This window comes from Aythya ferina (genome assembly GCF_964211825.1).
Source record: "Aythya ferina genome assembly, chromosome: 3".
Lineage (NCBI taxonomy): Eukaryota > Metazoa > Chordata > Aves > Anseriformes > Anatidae > Aythya > Aythya ferina.
In genome coordinates this window covers 98,035,865-98,063,768 of record NC_140298.1, presented here as the reverse complement: position 1 = coordinate 98,063,768, position 27,904 = coordinate 98,035,865, and the positions used below count along the sequence as shown (strand labels likewise).

Sequence of the window (27,904 nt, the reverse complement as noted above, 5' to 3'; positions counted from 1 at the left end):
AGAAAAAAGAAAAGATGTGGTTTATCACTGTATACATAGGTACCACATTGCTGGTGAGGCTTCATCCCAGCTGCAGTTACTTAAGGAGGAGATTTAAGTTTGGTTATGTACCAAATACATCACCATAGTGATTAATAGTGATTCTAAAAAAAAATAAATTACTACTTCTAAATGAAAAGAAGGAATATTTGTAGTAGCATTTTTATAATAAATGAAATGATACAGAATATTTACAAGACATCTTTTAATTTTGTAACTGATGGAAATACACTGAAGGGAGTAAACAATGTGACTTTCTTGCATTGCAGCAGTGCCAGGAGTCAAGCCCTGATCGGATTACACTGTATGGTTTAATGATGAAACCTATCCAGCGCTTTCCACAGTTCATTCTGCTATTGCAGGTAAAGAATATTTACCAAACAGATTTACCCAATAAGTGTTTTTGCTGCATTCTCACATGGCTTGTTTGTGGGATTGCTGGGTAGCTGTCTTCTGCTAAAAGACTATGCTGCAGTGGCAGCGACCACTGGATCCAGGGGAAATATCAAGGAAAAAAATTGCAGTGCATCATCACGTACTGATCTCTGATTGCATGGGCAGGCAATTCACTGTAATTCACAGTTCCCCTCTGTAGACCTGCTCCAGACCAATTTTCAGTGTTTCAAACTCCTTCCAGATCATGTCAAGTCTATCCCAGAGAGAGCTAAAAGTTAGCTGCATTATGCAGGTGTGACACAGGGCAGGCTTCAGGATGAAGGTCCAGGAATTAATGCAGGATAAGGTTTAGAGGAAGTTGTGGTGGGAGGTTGTGGGTAGGTAGCTGTGGCAAGAGCTTTTGAGACAGCACAAGAGATGGTTTATTGTGGCAGGAAGCCATAGCGAATTCGTGGTGATTTTTAAGTGCTGTGAGGAAGGAGCAAAAATTTCAAATTGTTCCAACGTGTGCCTACAAAAGGGAAGGGTTTTTTAGCAGCTGTTGTAACCTCCATAGAGTAAGTATGGTCTCCTACTTTAGTATGATATTGCTGTCAGTGTATTAGTGAGGAATAATAATAGTAATAAAGATAATTGAACATTATTATAATAAGAAGTATCAGAGAAGTTTAAATGATTGTTTAGACACCATATTATAATATTGCTTTTCAAATCGTTTTCTATTGTGTGCAACTTCTGCTAATCTTTTTTTGTTACATTTGGAGGTTTTACATTTATTTTCAGGTTTCTTTTCTGTACTTTCTTCCTATAAATAATGACCCCATTCAATATCTTTTTTTAATATCTATTAAGATATTCAGGAAAATAAGTGATGCACAGTCTGAATATTCATTAGATGTTCATTGGTCTTATTCTTTAGTAGTATTCAGGTAAGGAATGTAGCAGTAACTTCTGCACACAAGTCCGCAGCACATCCTATACTCTTTTGAACTTGAGTTTGGAGTTAATTCTGATTTTTGTTTTCATTTATGATTTCCCTAAAGGATATGTTGAAGAACACTAATAAAGGACATCCTGACAGATTACCTCTACAGATGGCTCTTACCGAACTTGAAACACTGGCAGAGAAGTTAAATGAAAGGAAAAGGGATGCGGATCAACGCTGTGAAATAAAACAGATAGCAAAAGCAATGAACGAACGTTATCTGAATAAGGTTAGGAAGCAGAAATGTGTGATGGAAGAGTCAGTTTATTATTAGTTTCTGGGTCTTGAACAATCTTTAGAATGGACTCTGAAGGGGCACCTGCATTTTTTTCTGTAGTGCTTGACACCATGGGGTTGTTCTGGTGGTAGGTGTGAGAAGTGAGTTACCTTCAAGACAGAATGGGTTCACTGGTTTAAACCACAGTGTGTTGGGGTGGGTAAAATGCTGAAATAGCAGCAGCAGTGCTGGTATTTTGTGGCAGTGTAGAAAATAGCAATGTTTTCTTTTTCTGTATCAAGTTTTCAAGGAAATCTTCTGCTTAAGAAGATTAATGAGAAACTTCAACTTAAATTTATCCTAGAACCAAGGAATTACTCCTGTGTAAAGGAAGGAACCAGTTTCTTACACCACAGTGCTTCCAACTGCAGAGTGGTTGAGAGTGTGCTATTGAACATGTCCAATATCTTTCCTGTCTTGAAGAACACCCCAGTCTGTTTCATTCATATATTTAGATCTTATAATAGAAATGTCTTTGAAGAACTGCGGAAGACATTCAGTTATGGGGAAGGAACAATTTTCTTTGAGTTTGTTAGTAGCTATCTGTATTGTAGATATATGTATGCTTATTTGCATCATAAATGCTTCTGTTTTTCCCAGTGCTTCAATTATTGCTTTCATGAAGTTATAGATGATTGTACTTATTCTGGCATGGAGTAATGGAGGCATGCTAAAGGAGTGCAAGGAGTGCTTTTGTCTGTGATTCATAAAAACCCTGGTAGTTTTAAGAATAGAAAGTAGTCAACCAGAACATACTTCTACTAAGCTCTTTATGAAAAAAGAAATACTGAATTTATTGTCATCCTGGCATATTATTTCCATTCTAAGTGCATTAAAGAATGGGTTCAGGTAATTTACTTTTTCTCGTTCTCATACTCCTGCTTTTTGAATTAGCTACTAATGATTATCTACAAGTGACTGAAAGAGTTAAAGACACAGAGTGTGCCCTTTAGCAGGTGGTCCAGATTTCTTTTTATCAGTTGATAGCAACTGTAAAGTCCCATGTTCTGTACCAGGAGATTTGAGATCTAGCTGCGTAGTCACTTCAAATCATTTAGCGCCTTGTGCAACTTGTGACTTAATGTTTGCTTATACAGATTTCGACAATGCCATTATACAATGCCAGGCAAGGTGAAACAGGTGGTGAAGGAAATGGATAGATAGGAAATGGGTGCGTTGCAGACCATTTTGTTTTCTCTGCCACTATGGAGATGTATTTGACCTGTAAGGAATTGGTTCATGCTTGCACGCAAGGCTGAGCCTCAGCACTTGAAGAAAATTTGCAGGAACAGTTTACATGTCCTGCACCTTTTGTGTGTGTCATGTTCTTGGCAGTCTGTGGAAATATGCCAGCTGCACTCCTTCACTGGTTTTGTAAGCCAATGTAGACAGAGAAGCTGAAAGCATTCTTCTTGCACCCACTCTGACTTGCCCCTTTGTGATGGCTGGAACCAAGTGTAATGTTTAAACGGACTATGAAAGAAGAGGTGAAGGAAGGAAGTAATGGAAACTGTGGAAGCTATGACTTTTTTTTTCATTAGAGGATCTTTATCAATATGGAAGACTTTCAGAGCAATTACATGTTCCATATGAAGAATTAAAACCCCTGCAGGACATATCCTGGGGTTATGTTACTGCTGCAGGAAATGAAAAGCAAATCAGTAAAGACACTTAATTCATTTGGCAAATTCACTTGTGAGCATTTGTAGTCATATGGCAATATTGCATTGTTGTTGTTGTTGTTCTGGATGTTAGATGAATAATGTATAATAGACGATGTTGATTGTTTTTAAAATCTAGTTACTTAGCAGTGGAAACAGATACCTCGTACGGACTAATGATATGGTTGAAACAGTTTACAATGACAAAGGAGAAATTATCAAAACCAAAGAACGGCGACTTTTCATGTTAAATGATGTGCTGATGTGTGCAACGGTAAACATACGGTAAGACTTGACTAATATTTTTTAAATTATCATTCAAGTTTAAGCTGGAAATGATGACAGTGAAAAGAGTTTTTGTTGGTGTTGTTTTTACTATGTCTAATGGTCTCTATCAGTTGTCATAATGAATGGACAGCTGGCTTTTATACACTCTTCTAAATTGCCTGCTGATATTTTGAAGTTCCAGAATAAATTTGTGTGTGTGAGCATATATACGTGTGTGTGTGCGTGTGTGTGTATATATATATATATATATATATATATATATATCTATCTCAGTTGGAAACTGCAGTTAGAAATGTGCTGTAGAATCATCAGTGTGCATTAGGGTAGAGTGGAGTGCAGATATACCACGGTAGGTTTTTTTTCTCTTCTTCCTTAAATTCGTGCTGTCACATATCTGTAACCTGACACGATATGGAAGTTAAAACAAAACTAAAGCTAATGCGTGTAGCTAGAGAAAAGAAAAAAAAAAAAAAAAAGGAACACGCTAATGAAATTCCAGCTGGGGAAGGGTTTTTATCTCTGAGACCAAATGTTGAAGGATTAAAGTTGAGGTGCTTTGAGGAAAGCATTTTTTTTAACATGCCTTCTGTTTTAGTTGGCTGTAGCAATTACTGTTACTATAGCACTGTGTATGCCAAGGTCACACTCACATTCCAATGTTGCTTGTATCATGAATTGCTTTGTGTGTTGGTACATTCTGACAGAGAAAATGTAGACTGTTAAAATCTTCCAAAAACAGCTTTTCTTAAGCATAATATGAGTTGTTACGTTAGTTCATTGGTGAAGTCTGAATGCAGCACACATTTCTGCAGTAGTGTGAATGCTTGGTCTCACATTAGTGAGCAAGAAGTACGTTTTCTGAAGAGCAGTTATTACATAGCAAAAGCTTATATCCAATTATCCCAGGAATCAATTCTGTTCTTTAGTAGCTTTTGACCACTTATTTTCATCATTGTCTTGGATTTTTTGTAGTTGGTCCTGAAGTGGCAATGTGCACTCTGTTTTCACTTGGCGTCTGAAAAGTTCATGATTTTGCCAAGTCTCTGGGTTCCTTGTTAAGTCAACAGTTCCAGTTATCACTAACAGCACTGTTGTTCCTGACATTAACTGTTTTTTTCACTGCAGAAGAAACTACTTTGTCAGGCAAAATATAGTTAGGGAATGAAGGAAATAATATGATAAATTTCATTGATTACACTAGTATACAGTCCAGAATTTTTGGTCCAAATGAGCTGTAGTTTCATTTTAGCTGTGTAGAAGTTAGGCATCTAATCTAAGCTAGGCTTCTGTTATAGCAGTGGTTTTCAAACTCAGCTTTGTGCACGCCTACCTATTGACCGCTGAAGGTGTAAACTTCTTCAGAGAACTTACATGTACAGGTAGCAGAACAGCACGTGTCAGCTCAATTTTCTTAACCACCTTTTATCAGTCTTTACAGAAATAGTCAGACATCCCAGGAGCCTGGCAGGCGTTGGTTCCAGAACAATATTCTGTAGCTGGCAAAAGATGCATTTCTGCAGTCCGTGACCCCCAGAAGGTCCTTCTTCACGTGTAGCCTAGATGTCCGGCTTAAACTGGAGACCTAACTTTTAAGTAGTGGGAGTTGGACAGGGTGGATGCTATCCCTAGCGACTGAACAGCTGTGTCCTGCCCTGTCATGTTTTCTTTCTTTTTAACTAGATCTAGAGTTCATAAATATTTGCTTAAGTTGTGGTAGTTTTGTTTTTTCTGTTCATTCTTGTCTCTCCTTTGAAACAGAAGTGTGACTGTGTGGTGAATAATTAGCTGACTAGCTGAATGTTGGTGTCCAGATACTGTTCTCACTAAACACTCCGGGCCGATTTCTCCAAAGCTTTTATTTTGCTTACTTCAGCCGTGCTTTCTGTGAAGGAAACATTCCTGTTTCCTTTCATATCTCTTTTGTGCTTGATAGTAGATGTTTGTTACATATGCTTGAATGTGTGAATAACAGAATGAAACAAAGGAAAAGGAGCCAGTGAATTCCATTTCTATTTCAAGTAAAGCTTCCTCAGCGTGCTGTTTCCTCTGAAATGCCTGTTGTGATGTACACATCCGTTAGCAGCAGTTCACATGTAGATTCCTCTTAGAAACCACAGCAATTGCAAAAAGTCTGCTGTAAAGAACATCCTGGGCTTTGGGCTTCGCAGAAACGTTGGCTTGTCAGCAATTGAGAGGTTGCATTGACCTTCCTCTTCCTGGTAGTCGTTTCAAGGTCCCGTCATCCAGGCTTTCTTGAATGCAGCAGTTACTGCTTTTTAGCACTGTTTCAAGTACTGTCCTAAAAGACAGTACAAGCAAAAAGAACTAGGAAAAAGTGGAGCCATAGTATTGTCCTATGGGCTCGTGTTTGGATGTCAAGATGCATATTGATTTTAAAAGATCCCACAATCACAGAATGGCTCGGGTTGGAAGGGACCTTGAAGATCACCAAGTTCCAACCCTCCTGCCGTGGGAAGGGACACCTCCCAGTAGATCAGGTTGCCCAGGGCCCCATCTAACCTGGCCTTGAACACCTCCAGGGATGGGGTATCCACAGGTTCTCTGGGCAACCTGTTCCAGTGCCTCACCTCCCTCTGAGTGAAGAATTTCCTCCTGATCTCTAATCTGAATTTCCCCTCTGTTAGATTAAAAACATTCCCCCTTGTCCTGTCATTATCTGATAGAGCAAAGAGTATCTCTCCATCTTTTAAGTTCTGTTTAACTACTGAAAAACTGCAATGATAGAAATGTAGGGTCTGTTGATGGCAGTCCTGTGCTGTCTGTAAACAGGATTATCTGCACCTGCATAGCTATTTTTGTACTCGAACAAAGGTCAGTCACAAAAGTCATCCTGATGCATGTATTTCTTTAAAGTTTTACACAGTACTCAGTCTGCTGAACAGCAGATTTTCTGAATTAATAAATAGAATGCCATAAAACACAGTGACTTGCCACAACAATAATCTGTGTATGTGTATCTTCCAGCTCATCCTACGAAAGCAGTGGCACTGTGACAACTGGCCAGAGGTATTTATTAAAATGGAGCGTACCACTGGGACAAGTGGAAGTCATAGAGTACGGCAGCAGTGAGGGCCAAGGAGAGAACTGCAGGTTTCCACCCCAGCACTCTGCTGAAAATGTCGTCATTAACTCTAAGCCAAGTAAGTGACAGCTGTTACAGATTTACATATTTCATTTTTTTGCTAAAATACATATGTCAATTGCAGTGGGCTACAGAATACAAAGCATTTGGTGCAAGAAGAATTCTATAACATGGACATTAACTTAATCTCTTCCTTTGGAAACTGAGAACTCAAGTGCTAAGACAATCTCTTGCCTTGCAGCGTGAATTAGTTGTGTTTGTCCTATTTCAGAGTTTTATGCATGAATGCATAAACAATTCTAGAAGTTTAAATCCTGAATGTGTATGGACATGCAGTAGATTTTTCTTGGTGTAGTAGGGCAGTTATCCAATGGTAGCTGGTTGTACAAATGTTCTTATCCCAGAGTTACAGTGAGGAATTTCTCTTTGATAAAGTTGACAAGCCACCCTGTTGCTGTGGCATCAGAGTCTGGCCACAAGTGGTTACTGAAGGGCAGAAGTTACTTCTCTGACGTCTATTGATACCGCCCTTCGAGCACGGTATCAAGTTCTTCAAGGAAGAAAACCCAAACACTTTAATATTAATTTTGATGAGTGTTTTAAAAAATATGCCAATAGAGAACTTCCTCCCAGCCTCTCTCCAAAAATGACCTAAGGCTCTGAAGTTTGCAAGTTCTTTCTGTGCTCATTAATCCATCCTACAAGCTTGCCAACTGCCCTCAAGAGATGTATGAATTTCAAGAGTTTACTCAGTAGCTAGTCTTATATTTATATATATATATATATATAAATTCTGTATTTGTAAGCATATTTAATATACCTAGATTGTGAAGCATATTAATGGATTGTAATTTAGATTGGTTTCAGTGCTAGCTCTGGGCATTATTTCACACTACGTTTATTTAATATTGCATGCTTGGCCTTGTGATTTTTTCCACAGTTGTGCTGTAAGGAGGCATAAATATTATACTTCAGAACTGAGGTGTGGCTGCAGCATTTAATACCCCCCTTATTCTTAATGACAGTGTCAGGCCTTTTTGCTCCTCCCTTTTTAAATAGCCTAAGAACATTTTTATAGGTATTTATGACTCTTTTTCAAGGACGACCTCATTCCTAGAACTCCTTTAAAACGTTAATGGTTTATTTAGACAACGAGATTAGAGCTCTTAAACTATAGATTAACAGGTGCTGTATACATGACCCCAAGAGGAGTGAGTACAAGGGACCGTGTAACTTAGAATTGGTTCCCCTCATAAGAGTATGTAGGTGGAACAGCTTATGAATATTGCTAGCGCAACTTTATGCAGCAGCTTCATAACTGATTATATCAAGCCCTTGCCTGTCAGCAAAATCACATAGGAAGTGGAGGATGAAGGGAGAAAGAAAAAACCCTTACCCAAACTATCCTGTAGAACCTACTTGATTTTTTTGGTTTTGAGGTTTCTGTTTCATGATGTGTGGTAACAATAAAAGAAAAAAAAAAAAAAAAGACTTTGTACATCATTTGTAGTCTCAAACTTTAAATTAAATTGTGCTCAACAGATAAAAGGCAAGGTGAATTTGCTGTTCACTTAGTAAGCTCTGATCACTGCATTAATTCAGTCTTCTAATAAAAAGGATTGAAAGGTAATAATTAAAAAGTTTATGAAGGATACTGGTTATACAAATGAATAAATCTTCTCTCAACTTTAATCAAGCATTTCTCTGAAATGATCCAACTAAATCAATTATAATCAGTCATGAAAAAGGATGAGCTTAGCTTTGCTATTTGCATGTAGTGCTGTGTCAGCACTAGCTGTTACTCTGAATGCAGACTTGTCCGAAATGACCTGTATAGACAAGTTTGAAGAGACGCTTAATTGTGTTCGTTTTTCTGTAGAGGTGCTCTCTTAGTTCCAGTTTTCTTAGCTGCAGAAGATTAAAGAAGCTCAGAAAATAGTCTTCTTGCAGAGAGAAGGGATTGGTTAGACAGTAGTGGTTCACTGTTGCTTAGCTGCACCTACCAAGGTACCGTATTTTATATTTGATGATGACACATCATCATTGTAGTCTTGCATTGTCAGTGAAATATTTTGGGTGTTTAACACAAATGACAAAGCATTACTGGCAAAATATTCAATCATTGCTTGGCTGAAAATACATCACTTTATAGTCATATGTTGCGTTTCCCTCTGGTTTTGAAGTATTCCATGGAACTGCTGTGGCTTCATGGAATGTGTTTTTAATCTGTTGAAGAGCAAGACAGCCTAAACATCTAATGATCGAGAGCAATTTGGGGTGCTAGAGGCAAAATCGTGGTTTCCTTGAACTAGAACCATGTGTAGGTCTGTGTTTTCACCTCTCATTTCTCTCAGTGGAAACTGGAGAAGAGCAGAATGATGATGATTCTGTGTAAAAGCAATAGGGGGGTCACCTCTTCCATTTCTGGAGAACCGAGTAAAGAAAGTTTGTATCTGCAGCACACTGGGTTAAATATTTCCCCCATTAAGGCTATTTACTTATATTACTGTTGCGATCAACAAGAATTCTGTATAGTGTCTGGTTGTGTCCTTGTGAGGATTACAAGTTGTGCCATGATGAGAAAAATGTGATTAACTTTTTTTCCCCACCAGAATCCTTGAATTCTATGACAGAAGACAACTGCCATAAGCGTAGTATCTCACTAGTAACAGCTAAATGCAAATGGCACCCTAAGCTTTCTACCACGTTGCAAGAAAAAATATTTTAAAGATGCAAATTTTACTTTGGGTGTTGCAGGAAAAGTAATAGCCGAATTTGAATTAATCCTGTATAGGTTGTAATATGCAACTGCTGAAAGGTTGAAAGGTTTTGTTAGTACCTATAAATCAAGGGTGTACTTTAGTACTGTTTTAAAGAAAAACAAATGTTGCGGGAACATTGTTTTCAGTTAGCAAAATCATAAATTTGCAGTTTTCTACTCAGTTCTGCTTTGTGTACCAGTCGTTTATCTCTGAATTTTAGAGGAGAATCCATTTAGGGGCTGTTCAGTTAAACTTTTTTTTTTCTTAAGGCTTTCTTGTCTCTTGCCAAGAGATACTGTGTGGCCTGAGGGTGTGTGTGGGGAAAGCAGAAAAAAATCTGAGTTTGTTCTGCTATGATCCTTCTGTCTTTGATGTGCTTTTCCCTTATTCCTGTTATTCTCCCCTAGCACCATAAGTAGATTATGAGATCTTTTAATTATGAACATGGAGAAAGATTGAAGTCTCAGCTGTTTGGCAGATTCCTTATATTTGTACTGTACTTAATACTGTTTTGTCATGGGGAACAATTATAACTTGTGTTTGCTTCCTGTAACAATATTTAAAGCACAAAACATTTCATATTCTCAATTTTCAGGAAAAACAGAACAACAAAAAAAAAATCGTGTTTTATGGGATCTCCTTTCTTTGAGCGAATCCAGCAGAGCCTTGTTCCCTGTATGAGTTAATCTTTGAAAGTCTGTGAGTGTAAGCCTCTGGCACCCCAACCAGATGGTTCCTGTAGAAATAGCTACCTTAACTTTGTATGCCAAAGAGGTCTGATGTGTTAATTTTCTTCAGTGGAACCATTTGCAGCAGGATGAAGTTCTTCCCCAGTAAATCCACATACTGTTTGTATCAGCTATACTGATTCTCCTCTACATCCCAATCCTTTTAATGGTGCTGGTTCATGCGAAGAAGCATAGACACATTTATGGTGTTGAAAAATTGAATTAATGGGAAAAAAATTAATGTTGTTATGAACAGGAAATTTTGATTCACTTGTGCTGGAAGAATTGTGTCATATAACGGATTTCAGTAATCGGTATTTGAAGCATGTTTAAGGTGGTTATGAGAGCACTTGATTTGTTTTTACGGTAAGATATGAAAGATGGTATAATGCTAGGTGAGGTTGCAAAGTGCAAGAAACAAGAACTGTGCTTCAGGACTCAAAAGGAACTTGGCAAAGGGATTGTGTTATGTGAGGAGAACCCTAGGTAATAAATGGTTGAAAAGCTCAGAAGAGACACTTACCTTAATTACACATCTTCAATACTTAATGTCAATTAGTGAATTCCATTCTTCCATTCAGTTTTGTTGATACTTGCATCGACTTCACCTCCTCTATCTGCACTACTGACAGTGACAGATTCAACGTTCGCATCTAGACAACTAGTTTCATTCGGTTTGGTTTTCCTTTCTTTTTCTGCTTGCTTTTGCCCCAGACAGGTATGTGCTTATTATGGTCCTGAGGGAATGAATATCAAGTTTAAGGGCTCCTGAATGTTAGTATTTGCTCTGTCTGTTTGTGGGTCAGTCTTACTGTTCTGTGCGTTGGTTTCCTCACCTATAATACGATCTCTAGTCTGGGTGGGAGGCCTTAAGCAGTCAAAGTATCTCAGGCATGTAATGCATCTTGTGGAAATCTAATGGAGACCACAGTTCACTTAAAACCACCCACAGGTAAATCAGTATCTTGGATAATCCTATTATCTCACAGAAGAATTGAAAGAGTAATCCAAGGCTATTCAAGTACCAGGTATTGCTAACCTGAATTTGTCTTTTTTTTTTTTTTTTTTTTTTTTTAATGTAAGCATCTAAAGCAATCAATACATTTGTTTTGTTATCTTTTTCACCATTATATGCTACTTTATTCTGAATGTTCCCTAGTAGTTGAAAGGATTTACCTATTGGCTATTTCCTTGTCTTCATGTTTATTACATTTTTTTTCTGTTGGCTTTTGATGAAGTTTACTGCAGTGTTGCATTGTAATAAATGATAATCATTCAATCAAAAAGGAAAAGCCAAATGAATTTATAGAAAGAGGGTGGCAGGTAAATTAAATGCTACTTATCTTCTTGTGATGAAAAAGAGGGAGGGTGAAAGAGCAGTGAGCACAAATTGTTTTTTAATCCAGTCCTAAATATGTCTCCAAAAGTTATAAAAATAGGGTCAAAGGCAAAATTGTAACTTCTCGTTAAAATGTACTGTGTTCCATTCTAGAAGAATGAGAAGAATGAGATCTTCACTTAAAAATCACCCTTCTGGAAATAGAATCACTGATTAAAAAAATATATATATATATTTCACAGCTCTTTAAAGGGATATGTAGGAACAATAGGTAAATACACTCTCCAGAGTCTGTTTCTTAGACCCCAGCATGTATTTTTATGAGTTTGCAATTTCTGCAGGCTGTTGACAGATGGTGAAATGTGGGTTCTGTGCTGAGATGAATTTCTGTTTGGTGCTGCAGTGACAGCGACCACCCTGAGTTGTCTGTTTACTGATGCTCAGGGCAGCTCAAGAACAAACAGCGTGAGCTGTAAAAGTTTTACACAGTGTTTAATGTAAGAAGACTGCACTGTAAAGGCTCAGAAGCAAAGAGAGTGGCCTAAACATGCTGCCGTCACTGAGTGAGAAGCCCGTGCCTGTCAGCAGCATCTTGGCTTTCTGCTGCTAGTGGTATTCATTAGGAGTGATATGCAGCATAGGCTATTACTTAAGCAAAGAACCATTTAATTTTAACCATATGGCTAAAAGCTGAAAGAGAAAATGAGCAAGACCCATCTGTACAATATATATCATGCAGTGATGAGTGTGGGAGATAACAGTAAAATGAAATAAATGGTTTAGCACGTTTGAGTTTATGGCAGAGTTTTAATGTTATTTTTTTGTTGTTGTTTCACAGATTTTCAGTTCATTGCAAAAATCAAACCTCAGCTTCACTAAATTGTGATTTCTCTGCTTTCCTGATCAGTCTAGGGATAAATTTTACTCCATTTCCGCTTGCTTATGGTCTTGATCTCTGTTGTTTTTGTTTGTTGTCAGGCGTAACACAACACTGAAGTGCAGACGTGATTCTTCTGCGTTTCCTTCTGCTTTGTGCAGTCGGTTCATGTAGGTCTGTGAGTGTTACCAGGGAAACAGGTAGGGGTGTTTGATGGGCTACAGTGTGTGAGCACTTGTGTTTCTGCCACTGTCTTCTTACTCAATGGAAGAACAGTTTTTCTCAAAAACAGAAATAATGCTGCTGCAAAAGCCATTACCACTGAAACTGACTTTTGCTGCTTTGTCCAATGAGAAATGTGGAGTTAGGGAAGGAAAATATGAAGGAAATAAAGCTGCTTTGTCATCACTTTCAGGCTGAACAATTATAATACATCATTTAATACTCAGTCTTGCTTACTACGGACATTACACCAACTCTAGCATTGGTGATAAGGCTTTAAAATTATGATAATGGCATGAATTGCTAGGTGACCTAACTTTCATCGCTGGGATGAATTTACACTGGGATCATCTCTGGGATGATTTACACTGACAGTGTAAATCTTTGTTTCAAAACTAGTGAAAATAATCTGTATACTAAAGTAATGTAACGTGCATAAATGTAAACTATTGTTAATATATGTGAACAAAAGACCAGAGATTTTAAATAAATCTCACTCCAAACACAGCCTGTTCAGCCAAGCAAACCCAGAGACATTATATAGTTCACTGGCTCAGCAGATACGTGTTTTCAACTGGTGGATTATGCATAGATTAAATTAGGTGTTACATTTTTATCTCACCCACTTTAGAAGAGACTCCTTCCTTTGCTTTTCATACCCTTTTTAGTGGTTGTAGGGCTTTGACATTCAGCTCACAGAAACCTTTTTGTGGCTTGGCAGAGGTCTTATTCACATCTTGACACAGAGTAGTAAAATGAGTAGAAACTATGAGCAAACGAGTATGAAAAAGGGAGGTTGAGCTCCCTCACAGTACAATTTCCACATGAGTTGCAGATATTCTAGTCTCAAATTCAGTGGAAACCACTGACAGCCTGGCCAGCGTATGGTCCCTTGCAGACCTATCTCAAGATCGTTCGTTGCAGTACTATGATCATGTAAGTACATTCAGACATGCACTTTCACTGCCTGTTCATGTCATTGTTTATCTTCTCACATCCAGTTGTGGTAGTTTCACCCTGATGGGCAGCTGAGCTTCACCACACTGCTCTCTCGCTCCTAAAAAGTATGAGAAGAGAAAATACAATGAAAAGGGCTCAAGGGCAGGGATAAGGGCAGGGAGATTGCTTGCCAATTACTGTCACTGACAAAACAGACTCAGCACAGGGAGATTCATGTAATTTATTGCCTATTGATAGCAGAGTAGAACAGTGACAAATCAAATAGCAAACCAAAACCACCTTCCCCCTATCTACGCTCTTCTGCTTCCTCCCCCCAAGCAGTGCAGGGGAACAGAGAATGGGGGCTGCGGTCAGTCCCTGACACTTTGTCTCTGCCGCTCCCTCACGATCACTCTCTGCCCCTGCTCGCCTTGGGGTCCCTCCCACGGGATGCCGTCTTTCCTGAACTGATCCTGCAGGGGCTGCCCACAGGCAGCAGCTCTTCAAGAACTGTTCCCACATGGCTCCGTACCACGGGGTCCATCCCCCAGGATCAAACTTCTCCATCACGGGTCCCCCACAGGTGGGCGGCAGCTCCCCCCAAACCCCCTGCTCCTGTGTGGGCTCCTCTCCACAGGCTGCAGCTCTGGCCCGGGGCCTGTTCCCGCGGGGACTCTCCATGGGCCGCAGCCTCCTCCAGGCCACATCCACCTGCTCCACCGGGGGCTCCTCCACGGGCTGCAGCATGGAGATCTGCTCCATGTGGGACCCATGGGCTGCAGGGGGACAGCCTGCTCCACCAGGGGCCTCTCCACAAGCTTCAGGGGAATTTCTGCTGTATGCCTGGAGCACCTCCTGCCCTCCTGCTGCACTGACTTTGGGGGCTGCAGGGCTGCTTCTCTCATTTTCACACTCCTCTCTCTGAGCTGCAGTTGCACAGCAGGTATTTTTTCCCATTTCTTCAATCTGCTCTCCCACAGGCCCACCCAGTGTCGCTCACTGGCTCAGCTCTGGGCAACAGCGGGTCCCTTTTGGAGCCAGCCAGAGCTGGCTCCGATCTGACATGGGGCATCTGCTGGGCTCTGCCCACAGAGGCCACCCCTGCAGCCCCCCTGCTTACAAAACTGCCGTGTAAGCCCAACACACCAGTTCCTCTCATATCCTTTACAGCCATGCAGTCACACTCCAGAGGCTCCTTGCAGCTTCCCTCGCTTCTTATGAGGTGGAGGCTTCTAGGTTCCTTCTGCCCTCCTGTTGGACCCTGCAGGTGGAAAGGGTGAGGAAAGAGCTGTAGCACCTCTCTGCTTTCATTCTACAGTCTCTTTGCTTCCAGGATTTTCTTTCCCCATGGAAACAGAGACAGGAACTTGAGGTGCTCTGACTTGTACCTGCAGTCAGTAGGTGGCCCAGGGAGGCACTTTGTATCTGTCCTCCTGGTGTGCTGCAGAGGAACTGGGCTGTGGGCTGAATTTCATCTATCAGTCATCCTGTTTCCCTCCCTCCTGTTCCCTACTGGTATAGCTGTTTCTGTCACTAGGAAAAATATTTATGGTGTTTCACCTCTAAAATTCCCTGCACTGTCAAGATTAGCTGAAGATTAATGTAATCCCTAAACCATGCTCACAGTGCATGAGCTACTTCTCACCCTCTTAAAAAGCTTTGCTTGTTGTTCTTGCATAATTTTACTCATGAATGGTATAGCATTATAATTGCTTGCATTTAATACCTTGTACAGTATTTGCAGTTGCAAGCTGCTGATTTTATCTGCACATTACTCAAGCTGTGTGAATAAGCAGGTTTGTGGTTGGACAGTAATTCTGTCCAAATTTTTGTGCGACCTATTTCTTTGGTGTTCAGATCTGATAGAATGAGCATGTATTGAGGCAGGTCTCAGCATTCATGCAGTTACCACTTAAGAGCTGGCAGGGAGGCAAAGCATGTTAAAAAATACTTGTCAGGATGAAGACTTGGACGATTTGTTTTCCAGTCTGTTTTATGTGTACTGGGTGGCACTGAGGACTTGGTTCATTATTCAGTGAGAATAAATACATTAAAAGAATTTTAGAAACTCAGATTATCATATTCAGTAATTTAGCTCTGAGAAATTACCTGTAGGTGCTTATATGATTAAAGTGCAATTAAGATTTCTTCCTTTGCAGAGGTTAGCCTGAGTAATGTCTCCTCATGTTTATGATAATGCTCTTCATGTTGGATGATGATGATGGTCTGTCCTGACAGTATTGGTAATTAGGTTTGCTTGCACCATGTCTGGATTTAGCAGTTCATGTTCTACTGATCTCAGGGTGTTTTATTGCTTGTCACTTAATATTCTGTACATGTTTGTGCTGCTTCTTCCCTGTACAAGGCTGTTAATAATATTAATAAACCTTATTTAGGGTTGTGCTGAAAAGCTACATTGAGTACAGCTGCTCACCCTTTTACCGATGGCTGCCAGCTAAGCTTTTGTGTCTTGAGATCATTCCTCATTTCCTATTTACTTCAACTTCCCAACCTAGAGACAAACACTACCCTGTGAATATTTATTTAGTTTGGATCTGAGAATTTTATGAAACCTAGGGTGAACTAGGTTTGAGCAACAGTCAGTGGCTTAGGTTTTTCAGGGGCATGCAACTGCTGAGATCATGAGTTTGATTTGGCATGAAAGAACAAATGGGGCTAAGACAAAAATCTGCTTTTCGTTTATGAACTTTAAATTGATCTATGGGCGTGTTTGTCTTCAGATTCCCTCCATGAAGATGGGTTTTGGTTCCCAAGCCTACTTCTTTGGTATTTTACTGGAATTTCAGTTGGCTATTAAAACACTCTCGTAAAAGAAAAAACAGAAAACAAACCCTACACGCATGCTTTCCTGAGGTGCCTATGGAAACAGGAACAATGTGTGTAAGCAAGTTGAAAGACACAGATAGGAGTGGTGCTGTGTGGGAGCTGTCAAGTACTCTGCTTACATAACAGCATGTGCAGGAAGCTAGTGGTTCAGCATCTAAAAATCAGGTCTCATCTGCTTTGTCACCGGCTTTCACGTTTGTAAAGAATTTTCAGACAGAAGGAGCTAGAGCTAAGGAGGCACTTTCCTTGTGTGCAGCTGCTGAGTTCATTTGTCGTCTTCTGTACAGGGGAAGTTTAGGAGCAGTGGGGCAATTGTCTTCACCTACCTTCCAGTGAAAGTGAAGTGTTTAATTACAAAGGTTTTTACAAAGGGAAGGGGTTTAGTATTTAGCAATGGTCATTACTACCAATCACTAAGTGAAAGACAGTATTCCGAATATTCATAATCTTTTTACCAACTCTGTTGATCAGTTCTTAAACAGATGGCTTGTGTATGTAAATGTCATATGAAAGTCTTCTTTTCTACTTGCATCAAGAAAATTAGTTTCACTAGACCATCTTAGGGGGAATGTTTTTTTCTCTGTTTTTCTTGATCCCTTACCCAGAGCAGCTATAAGGCATTTGTCCTGTGTATTTTGCATTCCAGTGTATCTGTAGGAGCAGGGTCCCAATGTAGAGGAAGAATTCCTGAATTGCAGTACTTGGACCTTATTAATGCTTTCTGGCTTTCCTTCTTTAAATCAGTTCTCAAGATCCTCAGAGAACAGAAAACTATCTTAACTTCTGATATAATTTTCTCTCTCTCTCCATTCTTTTCCGTCTTGAAGGTTGGCCATCAAGAACTGAGCAATGTGATGCTCTCAGTCCACTGTTCCTGTATGAGAAATCAGTGAAAAATTTCCAGGATAGACACGAAATCACATTTAAAACAAAACAGTGAGACAGTTCTGATAGCACTGAAATAGCTTTAAATGTATTATTGCTACATCATCATTGTTAACATGTTCAGGCTAAACTGTCTCAGACATCTGTCCAATTTATTATGAGGTGATCAAGAACTCATCTGTTATCATGATGATTTGCTTTCCAGCCCAGTGCACAAATTTCTCTGTGCTAATGTAGACTTAAATGCTGTGGAAGGGGCCTATCTTTTATTATTTGTTCCGAGAGCATGGTTCTATACGATTACCAGTTTGTTATGCCTTCCTCAGACACAGCAACTTTTAAAGTTACCTCCCACATATATAACTTCTCCCCAGATCCCGGATGATTTTTATGCTCAAGATGAGGATTGAATCTTTTCCAGAGTTCTTTCCTTCACAACACTTGATGTTTCAGTATGCTGCCTGGATACACACAGATGGCTCAGTGGGAGGAAGCAATTTGAGCGCACTCAGCCTCAAACACCAAATCACAAATGGCAAGTCAGATTTGGGATTTATCAGCCTTTCAGCGTAGTCTGCAAATCTGGCACGTTCTGCAAGGGTGCCGTTAACTTTGTGTTGCCCCTCAATAAAGCTGCAACTATAGTCAGGAAAATAGCCTTTCCATGCTTTTATTACATGACTATTTGTGAACTTCCATCCTGTATACTGCACAATCTGACTTCAGGGCTCTGCATCTATCAGTTGAAGTAACCTCTCTGAGGACCTTGAATTTCTCTGATGCATCAGTTCTCAGTTCATGTCAGTATGTTTGTTTTTTTTTTTTTTTTTTCAAAGCACATTGTATTGACGTGTTGTGTTTTTTGAACCATAAAGGGAAAAGGTCATTACTATAATCATACTCAGAGCAGATCATGTCAATATTGGTTACTCTGCAGTAAAAAAGGTACCCAGGAGTTGGACTCAATGATCCTTGTGGGTCCCTTCCAGCTCGGGATGTCCTGTGACTGTGTGTGTGTCTGTTAACCATCTTCGGCTTAATATGACACATGGTTCAGAAATCTTTTCAAGAATACTTGTAATATTGAGACTATACTGGATGAAGTTTTTATTTTATTTACATGCCATTTGGATTTACGTGATATTACTTTCAAAAATCCCCCTAACCAGTAATTAAACAGGAGTTTGGAATTGGAAAGGACCACCTAAACCATTATGCCTGTTTACCCAGTCATTGATGCTTAATATATAGGTGTCTGCATCTACTCTAGGCTTTGTAACACTTTTTTATTTCCCATTTAGCAGCATAAATCTGTCATAAATTAGTAAGTCACAGCTGAGAATCAGAACACAGCCAAAGCTTGTGGAAGAGTTGAGTACAAGTAGCACATCACCACACTAAAATCTGTCCCTGAGTAATTCTTTGAGAGTGAGAATGGGGTGTGCTCCATTTGGGATTAAAATAACCAATATGCTCTTGGTGCCTGTGAGAATTGAAAATTTAGGGGAACCGGATGGACGGTGATCACCGGGGAGCGGCTGCACTGCCGGTACCCATTAAGGCAGCTGCTGCTGTGCTGGCTGTGTGCTGGAAGAGACACAGCTGCTGGCTCTGCTCCCAGGGCAAACAGCGTGTGGCCAGAGCTCTGCTGTGCCGTGCACGGGGGGCAGAGAGGGCTCTTCGCAGGAAGGTCGGCTACTTTGAAAAGGGAAAACCTCCAATGCTGTGAGGGTTGTGAATTCAGCTCCTGTTTCCTCTTGGTCCCAAAGCGTGGCAGAGATCCTCTAAATAAAGATGGTAAGGGATTGTTTCCCCTTCTGCCCACACCCAAGACACATCTATGCGTGTATTTATGCACAACCTTCCAAATCCTAATTTTGCCTGAGCCAAACTGAGCAGACTTTAACCACACCCAGGGAGTTTCCTGCAGGCTTTGTAAATGGCTTGATGTAAATGGGCTAAAATAGTTTCTGCTACGCTTACAAGAATTACTACAGATCAGGCAAAACTAGTGAGTTTAAAGCTGTGGTTCTGAGCATAAGACTGAGAAATGAGCAGGTAGAAGTGTTTAGTATTATATTCAAATCACAGAATATCCCGAGTTGGAAGGGACCCTAAAGGATCATTGAGTCCAACTCCTTGGACTCAATATCTATATATGGGCTATACATGTATCTCAACTAATGATCAGTTGCTTTAATAAAACATTCCTGCCACCCCAGTTTTACTTTTTAGTTTTCACTTTTTTACAGCAAAAATTAAATTAAACGTTAACCTCCTTTCTTCCCTCAAAAATAAGTGGCAGGTTTTTCCCTTAAATCTGTCCTGAATACCTTTCAAAATAATGCTGAGCAAGGAGCAGGAGTTTTTTTGCATGAATTCCTGGTTGTTGGCACTAAACTTGACTGTTGCAGGGAGGCACGAATTCCTCTGGTAAGATCTTAGCAACAAAGGAGTTGATGAAAAAAAATTCCTGCTAACTTGCATGTGGCCAAGATTTCACCCTTGATCTGTAGGCGGAATGCAAAAAGCTTTGCCTCCGAAGCCATACAGAGGGTTATTGGCTACAGCACATGGCATTTTCTCCTAACACCATTCTGCATAACACGTAGGATGTGTAGAGCTGGGAAGAACCTTCTTTAGATTCCTGCTTTTTTTCCACAATGGGAAAAAAAATATGTTTTGGAACTTGATAATTCGCAAGAGTGGCTTAGAAAAGGGAAGGAAATGACTTTATCGTTTGTAAAACTTTTCAAAATACAAAAAGCCACCCCCACACAAGAGTGTATCATCTGCTTTGGAATGAAGCCAAGAGTTTATCTGTGCTCTCTGTGGAGGAAAGAAAGAGCAAACACCCACCCAAACCCGCCAGCAATCTAACGGTCAAGGAACATGTGGAGGCTGAAGTGGGCAAACCTCTGGCTATGAATTGAGAAACACATCTGATGAGCAGACTGCAGTGCTCCCCACCACCGTCGCCACCTACTTCACCCAGGAAAAAACCCTTGGTTAGACAATTCTCAGCTAAATCAACTGATAGTTAACATATTGTTAGCCACCAAGGATCCAAGCAAGCTAATCCTAATTTAAAAGACATTTTGAGTAACCCTTGCAGGACCTGATTCAGAGATGAAATTGCTGTAACTTAGAACTCAGTATTGAGGCACAAATCGAGTGGTAAATTCTGAGAAAATTATTTTCTGAAGTGTATATTGTTATGATCTCAGTTATTTTTCCCCGTTTCAGTTTGTGCCTACTAAGGACCTTCAGGGAGGAATGATGATAGCCACAGCTATTGATTTCTTCCTTGGCTGACCATTACAAATTTTTCTTAATGTGACCATTTGTCACACATGAATATCAGAGATCAGAGGATGGAAGCAGGCTGTCTTTAATTATTGATTGGTTTGGTTTTTGGCTTTCTTCTCTGTGCTAAGAACTTGGTCTTTAATGAATGAGCCTGAATTGACTTCCGTTTGGCTTTTCTAAATCATTTCATATGCCAGGTTAGTTTATTTGTTTTGACAGTCTCATTGCTTCCTTTTTAATCTTGATTTATTAAAATTGTATAAAATATGCATGATGCAAACAAAATAGACTCAGATGACAAATAGTGAAGGGGATTGAAGATTTATGCCTTACTCTTAATGCTGGAACTAGGATATCTATAGAAGCATTTGAAGCTCCAGGAAGAGGAAGGTAGAGAAGAGCTACTTCCAGGTGTGGTGGACGTATATGCTATAATGGGGAATCCAGTCAGTGTAAGTAGTTAAAGCTTGCTTTATGGCCTCAGTTGAAGCCTATGGCACAAAATCCTGCAGTATCTAAGAGCTGCCAGATTGCTTGCTTGCTGCCTGATTTGTTGCAGGTTAGTGTCCTGTCTCTGACCTGCTTTCGGTAATAAAACAAAATCTCAGGGAACTCCATCTTTATGAGGCTGCAAAGAGTGATCCTGGCTTTTAAACTTTAGAAATGGTGTAGCTGAAATTCCCTCGAGTGAAAATATCCATCCTATTACAAATGAATTCTCACAAACTTCCAGCTTTTCACAGCAAGACAGTTTTAAATTTTCTCTTGGATCAGACCCACAAGTATAAATTTTGGAAATATCTGTGGTAGGTTTTTCAGTGCAGCAGTTTGGTTTGTTTGACCGTGGGATTTATAAATGACAGGTAAATGAATGGACTTCTGCCAGAAGCTCAGCTAACTGCCAATTACTTACAATCACTCTAAATCTTGTTTTGCAGAAACTAACTTTTTGTTACAGAAATTTGGGGCAAGAATGGTTTCATTTGTGTTCTTTACAATGACAAGCATGTTATCATGGCTTCCAGCCAGATTTCACCAGACTTCTAACACTGAACAGTCCTTTTCTTTACAAGTAGCCCCACTGAAATCAACAATTTGATGTGTCTAGGAACTAGCAATTCTGGTGCTTAATAATTTATAATTACTGTAGACATCCGTTAGTAAAAGATTTTAAGCTAGCAGAAGAGGGATATAAGGAGAAAAGAGTTTACAGTTTTCAGGTATTGTTTTTATTCAAGTATCTGTACTGGAGAAAGTGAAAATACAGCTCAATGAAAGCACAGTCTGCCATTCCAGAAAAGTATTAAATTTTTGTTTTAAACAAATCATTTCTCAGCTGAAGATAATGTTAAAAACCTAAGAGGAAGCTCTTAGGACTACTTTGGGATTGTTTCTTTTTAATGAATGTAACAATCTTTTCTTACAGACTGATTTGTTTGTGAGGATAAGAAAGACTATATTGTGCCTTTAATTAGCATTCAGAACAGGCAAAGGAGGGTGGATGAAAGTCGAATCTATTCTGTGGTTGGGTAACTAGTAGTAAGTGCAGTAAGCCCTGATAAGTGCTCAAGGGCAATACTCCGAAATCCTTTCTTTTGTTCAATTTACCAAAACACCTAAAGGCAAGGGAATAACTTGCAATTTTCTGGGCATGTATAATATCTCCAGTTTATGTTTTCCTGCAGTGGAGAATTCATAGGTAAAGTAACCTGTAACATCTTCCGTAGGCCTTGTAATTTTACCCTCTAAGAGCATCTTTGTGGTCTGCAGTCCTAGGAATAATATCCATGTAATCCTTGTGAAATGAGTGTTTGGCATTACTTTTAGGCAGAAGCTGCCTATATACTGGGCATACGTAGCCAGAATTATATTTAAATCGTGTTCATGCCAGCTCAGGGTTGAAAACTGCTCAGGGTAGTTTGCTGCCCATAGACTAGCTTCCAAAATTGTGGCTTGGTAAAGGAGCCATAGTTCAGATAGCACACTGCAGGAGCTAAATAATCTGCAGGGGGGTCCTGGGAAAAATAATCCTGCCTGATTCCTGTCATTCAGCCAACGGGAAATGTGCTGGCTCTGTATGAGTCAGGGTGTGAGGTTTTGGGGGAGAGGGAGAGAGTTGTTTCTGCAAGAGCTGCGTAGCCATCCTTCTAACACGTCTGGGAGTCAAGGTGCTAGCAGGGCTTTGAAAACTTTGTGCATATGAATAGGCAGTTTATTCTACTAGTCAGAATATTTTTCTGAGTCACTGTTACTCTGCGAACAAGCATACTTATTGATGGCTAGGGAAAAATATTGCTGCTGCTAAGACTTGGTGCTGTTTTCAGGTCAGCTTCTTTCTTATTTTAGCATTATTGCAGTAATGTTTCAAGTGGTTCAGTGAAATTGCAGATTCGTGTTAGAGTTGGGATGTGGGCATATGATCCTGCATTCTCGTTCTCTCAAGGTAAAACAAGATTTGAGTTTTAAACCATCATAGTGAAAGCTACAAATATATATTTTTTTGCTTCATCACATGACAGAAAGCAATATTTATAAGGGATGTTCAAACTAATGTGTAACAACAAATTTGGTTGTCGGTGCTAAGCAAAAATTCAGTATTACATAGAGGTTTGGAGGCCAGCGAGGCTTTGATATTTGTCACAATTCTCATTCATGCTTTAAAGCTACAGATGATGCTCTTCTTTCTAATAGATGAACAAAGTGAAAAAGACAACTAATGAACTGAAAGGAAATGGCTGTGGTAACACCTGTGTATATGCAAAGCTAGCATACAATAATATATACTACTATCTGTAATTTCCAATGATGCATTTTACAATTATCTGTTGTTAAGAACACTGGAAGCACCTGGAGCAACAAAATGAAATGGCCATGATAAATAAAACAATGAAGAACCTACTTGGACCTTGATGCATTAGTTGTTTTTATGATCCAGAGGGAGCAAAGCCTATTTAGATAAGCCTAATTTTCTCAGTGTTAAGAAATAATTACATATGTTAATAGTGTTATCTTTGCCATGCTTTCATCCTTTAACTGAGAATTACCTCTTTTTATTACATATAACCTTCTGTTCTTATTCATTTTAGACAAGCTGTATATGGGACCAGGGCAACTATACCATGATCTGCAGAACCTTTTACATGACTTGAATGTAGTTGGTCAAATCAGTCAATTAATAAGCAGCCTTAAAGGAAACTATCAGGTAATAAACAAAGCTGGGTTTATTTTTCAAATAAGTTCCTGTTGTAAAGTAGCATAATTGTTTTTCCCTAGGGTCTGTGCAAGACCTTATGTAATTCTCTCTGTAAAGAAATCATGTTTAGCTCCAGTAATTCATTTGCTTTTAAATGTTTAGTGTTATAAGTAGATTACAACTGTCTTTCTAATATTGATCTACTTTGTTGTTTTGCAGTGTAGGTGGATACTACAATTGTCTGCATTTCCTCAGTAGCTGATAAGCTTATATGGAAACAGAATTAGGTTTTGATCTTAATAAATTGGATTCTTACAGTTAGACAATGTAGTAGGAGGGTGTTTTTTTGGAGAAAGCTCTTGATGCTTGTACAAGCTTATAATCCTAGCTTTCAGGATGGAATTGTGCTTAAAACTGAGTGCAAATCACAAAAATATTAATGGACGTTCAGAGGAATTCTGAAAGCAATTTGCTTTGATTTTTTTTGTTTGCATCCCGTTCATTTAGCTTTTATTCTGGCAAGCAGATACAGCACCTTAACACTGAATTTCAGAATGCATTCTCCATTCTCCACATTCTTAAGACTTAATAAATAAAGATTTTAAAACTCTTTTCATTTTAAAACTCTTATTTGACACCATAGTATATAAATGCATGTGAGTATGTATATGAAATCTGAATTTCTTAGGATATCTTACCTTCAGAATCAAGGGCATTAAATAAAACACAAAACTTTGTGAAAACGTGTACTGCAAAGGAAGCTTTAGGAAGCAGTACTTAAGTTTGGACAAAATTTCACCAGGATTTGGAGGTGAATTTCAGCTGCATTATTGGAAGTATGTGTGTATCAAATACTATGGGACTTTCACCCACTAAAATATACAAAACCTCTCTACCTGTGCTGCCCGTCAGAGCCAACTACCTTTTAAAAACTAAAAATGTGATCAATGTTTCCAGGTTGAGACATGTAAAATAATTAGGACAATTTAGATGAGGTCAGCTTCTTTATTTTTAAAAGATACTTGAATTTTCATAAAATTCTAACTATTGGCATTTCATGTGCTCTTGTGTATAAATAGCTTGTTACTACTGATGCTTTCAGTGTCACTCAGATCTGCTTGCCCTCTGTGACTGAACACTGAGGTTGCAGAGGGTGGTTGTTGCAGCATCCTACCCAAGCAGATTGCACCTACACAGAGCTTTTGTGATGGCTACATAAATATTTTTGCCTCAAAGATTTGTACAGAAGCATTGGCAGTATGTTTTATAGAGGTTTTCTTAAGAACAGAAATTTCTTTAGAACCATTTGAATTCTGGGGAGTTCTTTGTAACTATTCATTGAAATGAAGTAAAAGGGTTTTGCTGCAATTGATGCAAATTCACATTTCTTACTCTGACAAATGCTTGGGAGCATAATTTACGTATTGTCAAACTGAACAGTGTGAGAGTAAATCGTCACATAAAATATGTTAACAACCTGTCTACAGATACTTTTGAGATATTTTTACAGATATTTTTGAAACGTTTACAAATCTGGCTAAATTATCCATGACCTAAATGAGATTCATTAGTAACTAAATGAAATTCATTTAGTTCATTATCCAGAACTAAATGAGACCCAGGTGCCAGGAATTTTTTGCTGATATGTGGAGATTACCTTAGTTTACTGGAAATAGGTCAGTAAGTGGCTGTTGAACCTTACCTTTTTTTATTCTTTCAGAACTTAAACCAATCAGTAGCCCATGACTGGACCTCAGGTTTACAAAAACTGATCTTGAAAAAAGAAGATGAAATCAGAGCAGCAGATCGCTGTAGAATTCAGCTGCAGCTTCCAGGAAAACAGGACAAGTCAGTAGTAATCTAATTTGCAAAACTTTCCAAATGGGTAGGGATGTACCAGGGAGGATTTGGGAGTCGTTAGCTCTTTCTGCTCTACTCTCTGTAAGGTTAGCCTCTCACTTCTGCTGTCGTGCCACAGTGTTGGCAACTTACATGTTGCAGGACAGCCCTGTAGTTTTTCTCTTGTTCCTCAGCTTTATGTTCTTGATGCAAGATGAGAGATGGGAGTTAGAGCAATGAGTGTTAACAGGAAATAGCCTTTGTTATTTCAATTCACCAAGGAGGATTGTTCTTTTCATACCATTTCATGTGAAGGGTGGGAACAGGGGCATATGGCATATCATAGCCTGCATAGCCTCTGTTTCTATCATAGCTGTGTCTTTGTCTAAGTATTAGAAAATAATGGAATTTCTTCTTGCTCAACATTTCTAGCGTTGACTGTATCTCTTTGTGCATTTGGAATGGCCTGTTCTGTTTTTTTGTTTGTTTTGTTTTGTTAGTTTGTTTTTAATTTTTTATTATTCATTTATTTATTTGTCTTGCAGGTCTGGGCGGCCTACATTCTTTACAGCTGTATTCAATACATTTACCCCTGCCATCAAACAGTCTTGGATCAACAATTTACAAATGGCTAAACTAGCCCTTGGTAATTCTTAGTTGCTTACATTTCCTGTCAAGTTCTCAATGTACAGTGCAATTTTTTTCTTAGATTTTTTGGACAAAATTCTATCTGCAATAAAGTAGGTAATAGTGATTGTGTATCATTACAAATTAATGAGGATCTAGGCATCAGGGACACATTAGGATCTGGACATCATTGTCAAGGAATATAATTTCTACAGTATTTTAATGAAATCTATGATAATCATTTCTAATTCGAAAATCAAAATTGTAATATCAAAATCAAAATGCACTAGAGGACAGACAAGTGAGAAATTTACTTCATTGTAAATTTATTTTTTCAGATCTTACAAACCTTTCAACCATATGCCTTTCAGTTCAAATTCCTGTGTTTTAGCTCAAGAATGATTTTAGCTAGGAAATAGCAGAAAGGTGTTGGGTTCGTGTTTAGCTTTTTGAGCATGAAATAAACATTTATGCAATTTTAATAAAACATTTCCCTAGTTGGATACATGAAACAAGTTTTTATTTTGAGGATCCTTGTAATTATGATGAATAGTAGATGGCAGTAATGTCACTTAACTGGCAGAGCAGTGGTCATATTTGCAGAAGATAGATTTGCTGGAATCTGAGGAAAGGTTTGGTGGTGTTCAAGCGTTCAAAAGGGAAAAGGCAAATGTACCTTTTCCTCTTTTAATAACCTACTGACAGGATCATTGACTTATGAAAACACCATTAACAATTCACTAGCATTAGGTGTTTTTTTTTTGTTGTTGTTGTTTTTTTTTGTTTTTTTGTTTTGTTTTGTTTTGTTTTTTGCATTAATGATAGTTATGTAATCTATATCAAATTTCTGCTCATAGTTGTAAGTTGTCATTTATACCAACAGAAGTATATATGGCATGAGAAGAGCCTGGTCATTATTAATCAGTTCTAGAATTATTTACTAGTTCTGTAGAGAGGTGTAAGCGATTATTCAGTAAAAGTATCGTGAGATGTTTGTTGCTATTTTCTTTCCATTACAGCGGAGGATAACCTGTTAGGTTGGTTCTGCGTAGAAGATGATGGGAATCAAATCCAAAAGGTGAAACATCCTCTCCTTGTTAGACACATGCCAGTGATGATGGCCAAGCAACAGGAATTCAAGGTGAACAGAAGTGATATGCAAAATTACAATTGCATTTCTTCAGTGATCTCTCTTTTAAGGAATACTGTATTGTGTGTGTGTGTGTATATACATATATTCTCGTGAGTTACAGTTATTCTTGGATGTAAGACCAATAGCAATACAAGGTCCAAGAGGGTCTCAGGAATGAACAATACCTGCAGTATTTAAGACTTCAGAGAACATGGTATTTAGTTTTATATTATATGAATTTTATTTTCAGGTGTAAGCTCATCACTCAATGAAAGCAAAATTAGTAGGAGTTTTGAACTTATCTCGAGGTTTCCAAGTGTTTATTTGAAGCTCCAGAGTAAACCTCAGTTACAATTGGGGCAGAAAATTGATCTCCTGCTCAAATTTCTGATTTGAATTAATGCACAGAGAGCAAATTTTAAAATATTTTTTTTAAATTATGCTTTATGGGGTCAT

At 38.8% G+C, this 27,904-nt stretch overlaps 1 protein-coding gene across 5 annotated transcripts in view; it reads left to right on the top strand.

Annotated features, from left to right (window-relative positions):
- The window catches only part of ARHGEF10 (Rho guanine nucleotide exchange factor 10), a 120,522-nt gene that overhangs the window by 52,960 nt on the left and 39,658 nt on the right, over window positions 1-27,904 (top strand). For 4 of the 5 annotated variants that reach the window (XM_084515976.1, XM_084515978.1, XM_084515974.1 and 1 more), the window contains 8 exons: window positions 309-401; window positions 1,479-1,649; window positions 3,498-3,643; window positions 6,632-6,807; window positions 23,744-23,859; window positions 25,571-25,698; window positions 26,235-26,335; window positions 27,336-27,457. In XM_084515976.1, coding sequence (XP_084372102.1) covers window positions 309-401; window positions 1,479-1,649; window positions 3,498-3,643; window positions 6,632-6,807; window positions 23,744-23,859; window positions 25,571-25,698; window positions 26,235-26,335; window positions 27,336-27,457 — 1,053 coding nt within the window. The remainder of the gene's footprint in view (window positions 1-308; window positions 402-1,478; window positions 1,650-3,497; window positions 3,644-6,631; window positions 6,808-23,743; window positions 23,860-25,570; window positions 25,699-26,234; window positions 26,336-27,335; window positions 27,458-27,904) is intronic. The other variant, XM_084515977.1, reaches the window with a different exon arrangement.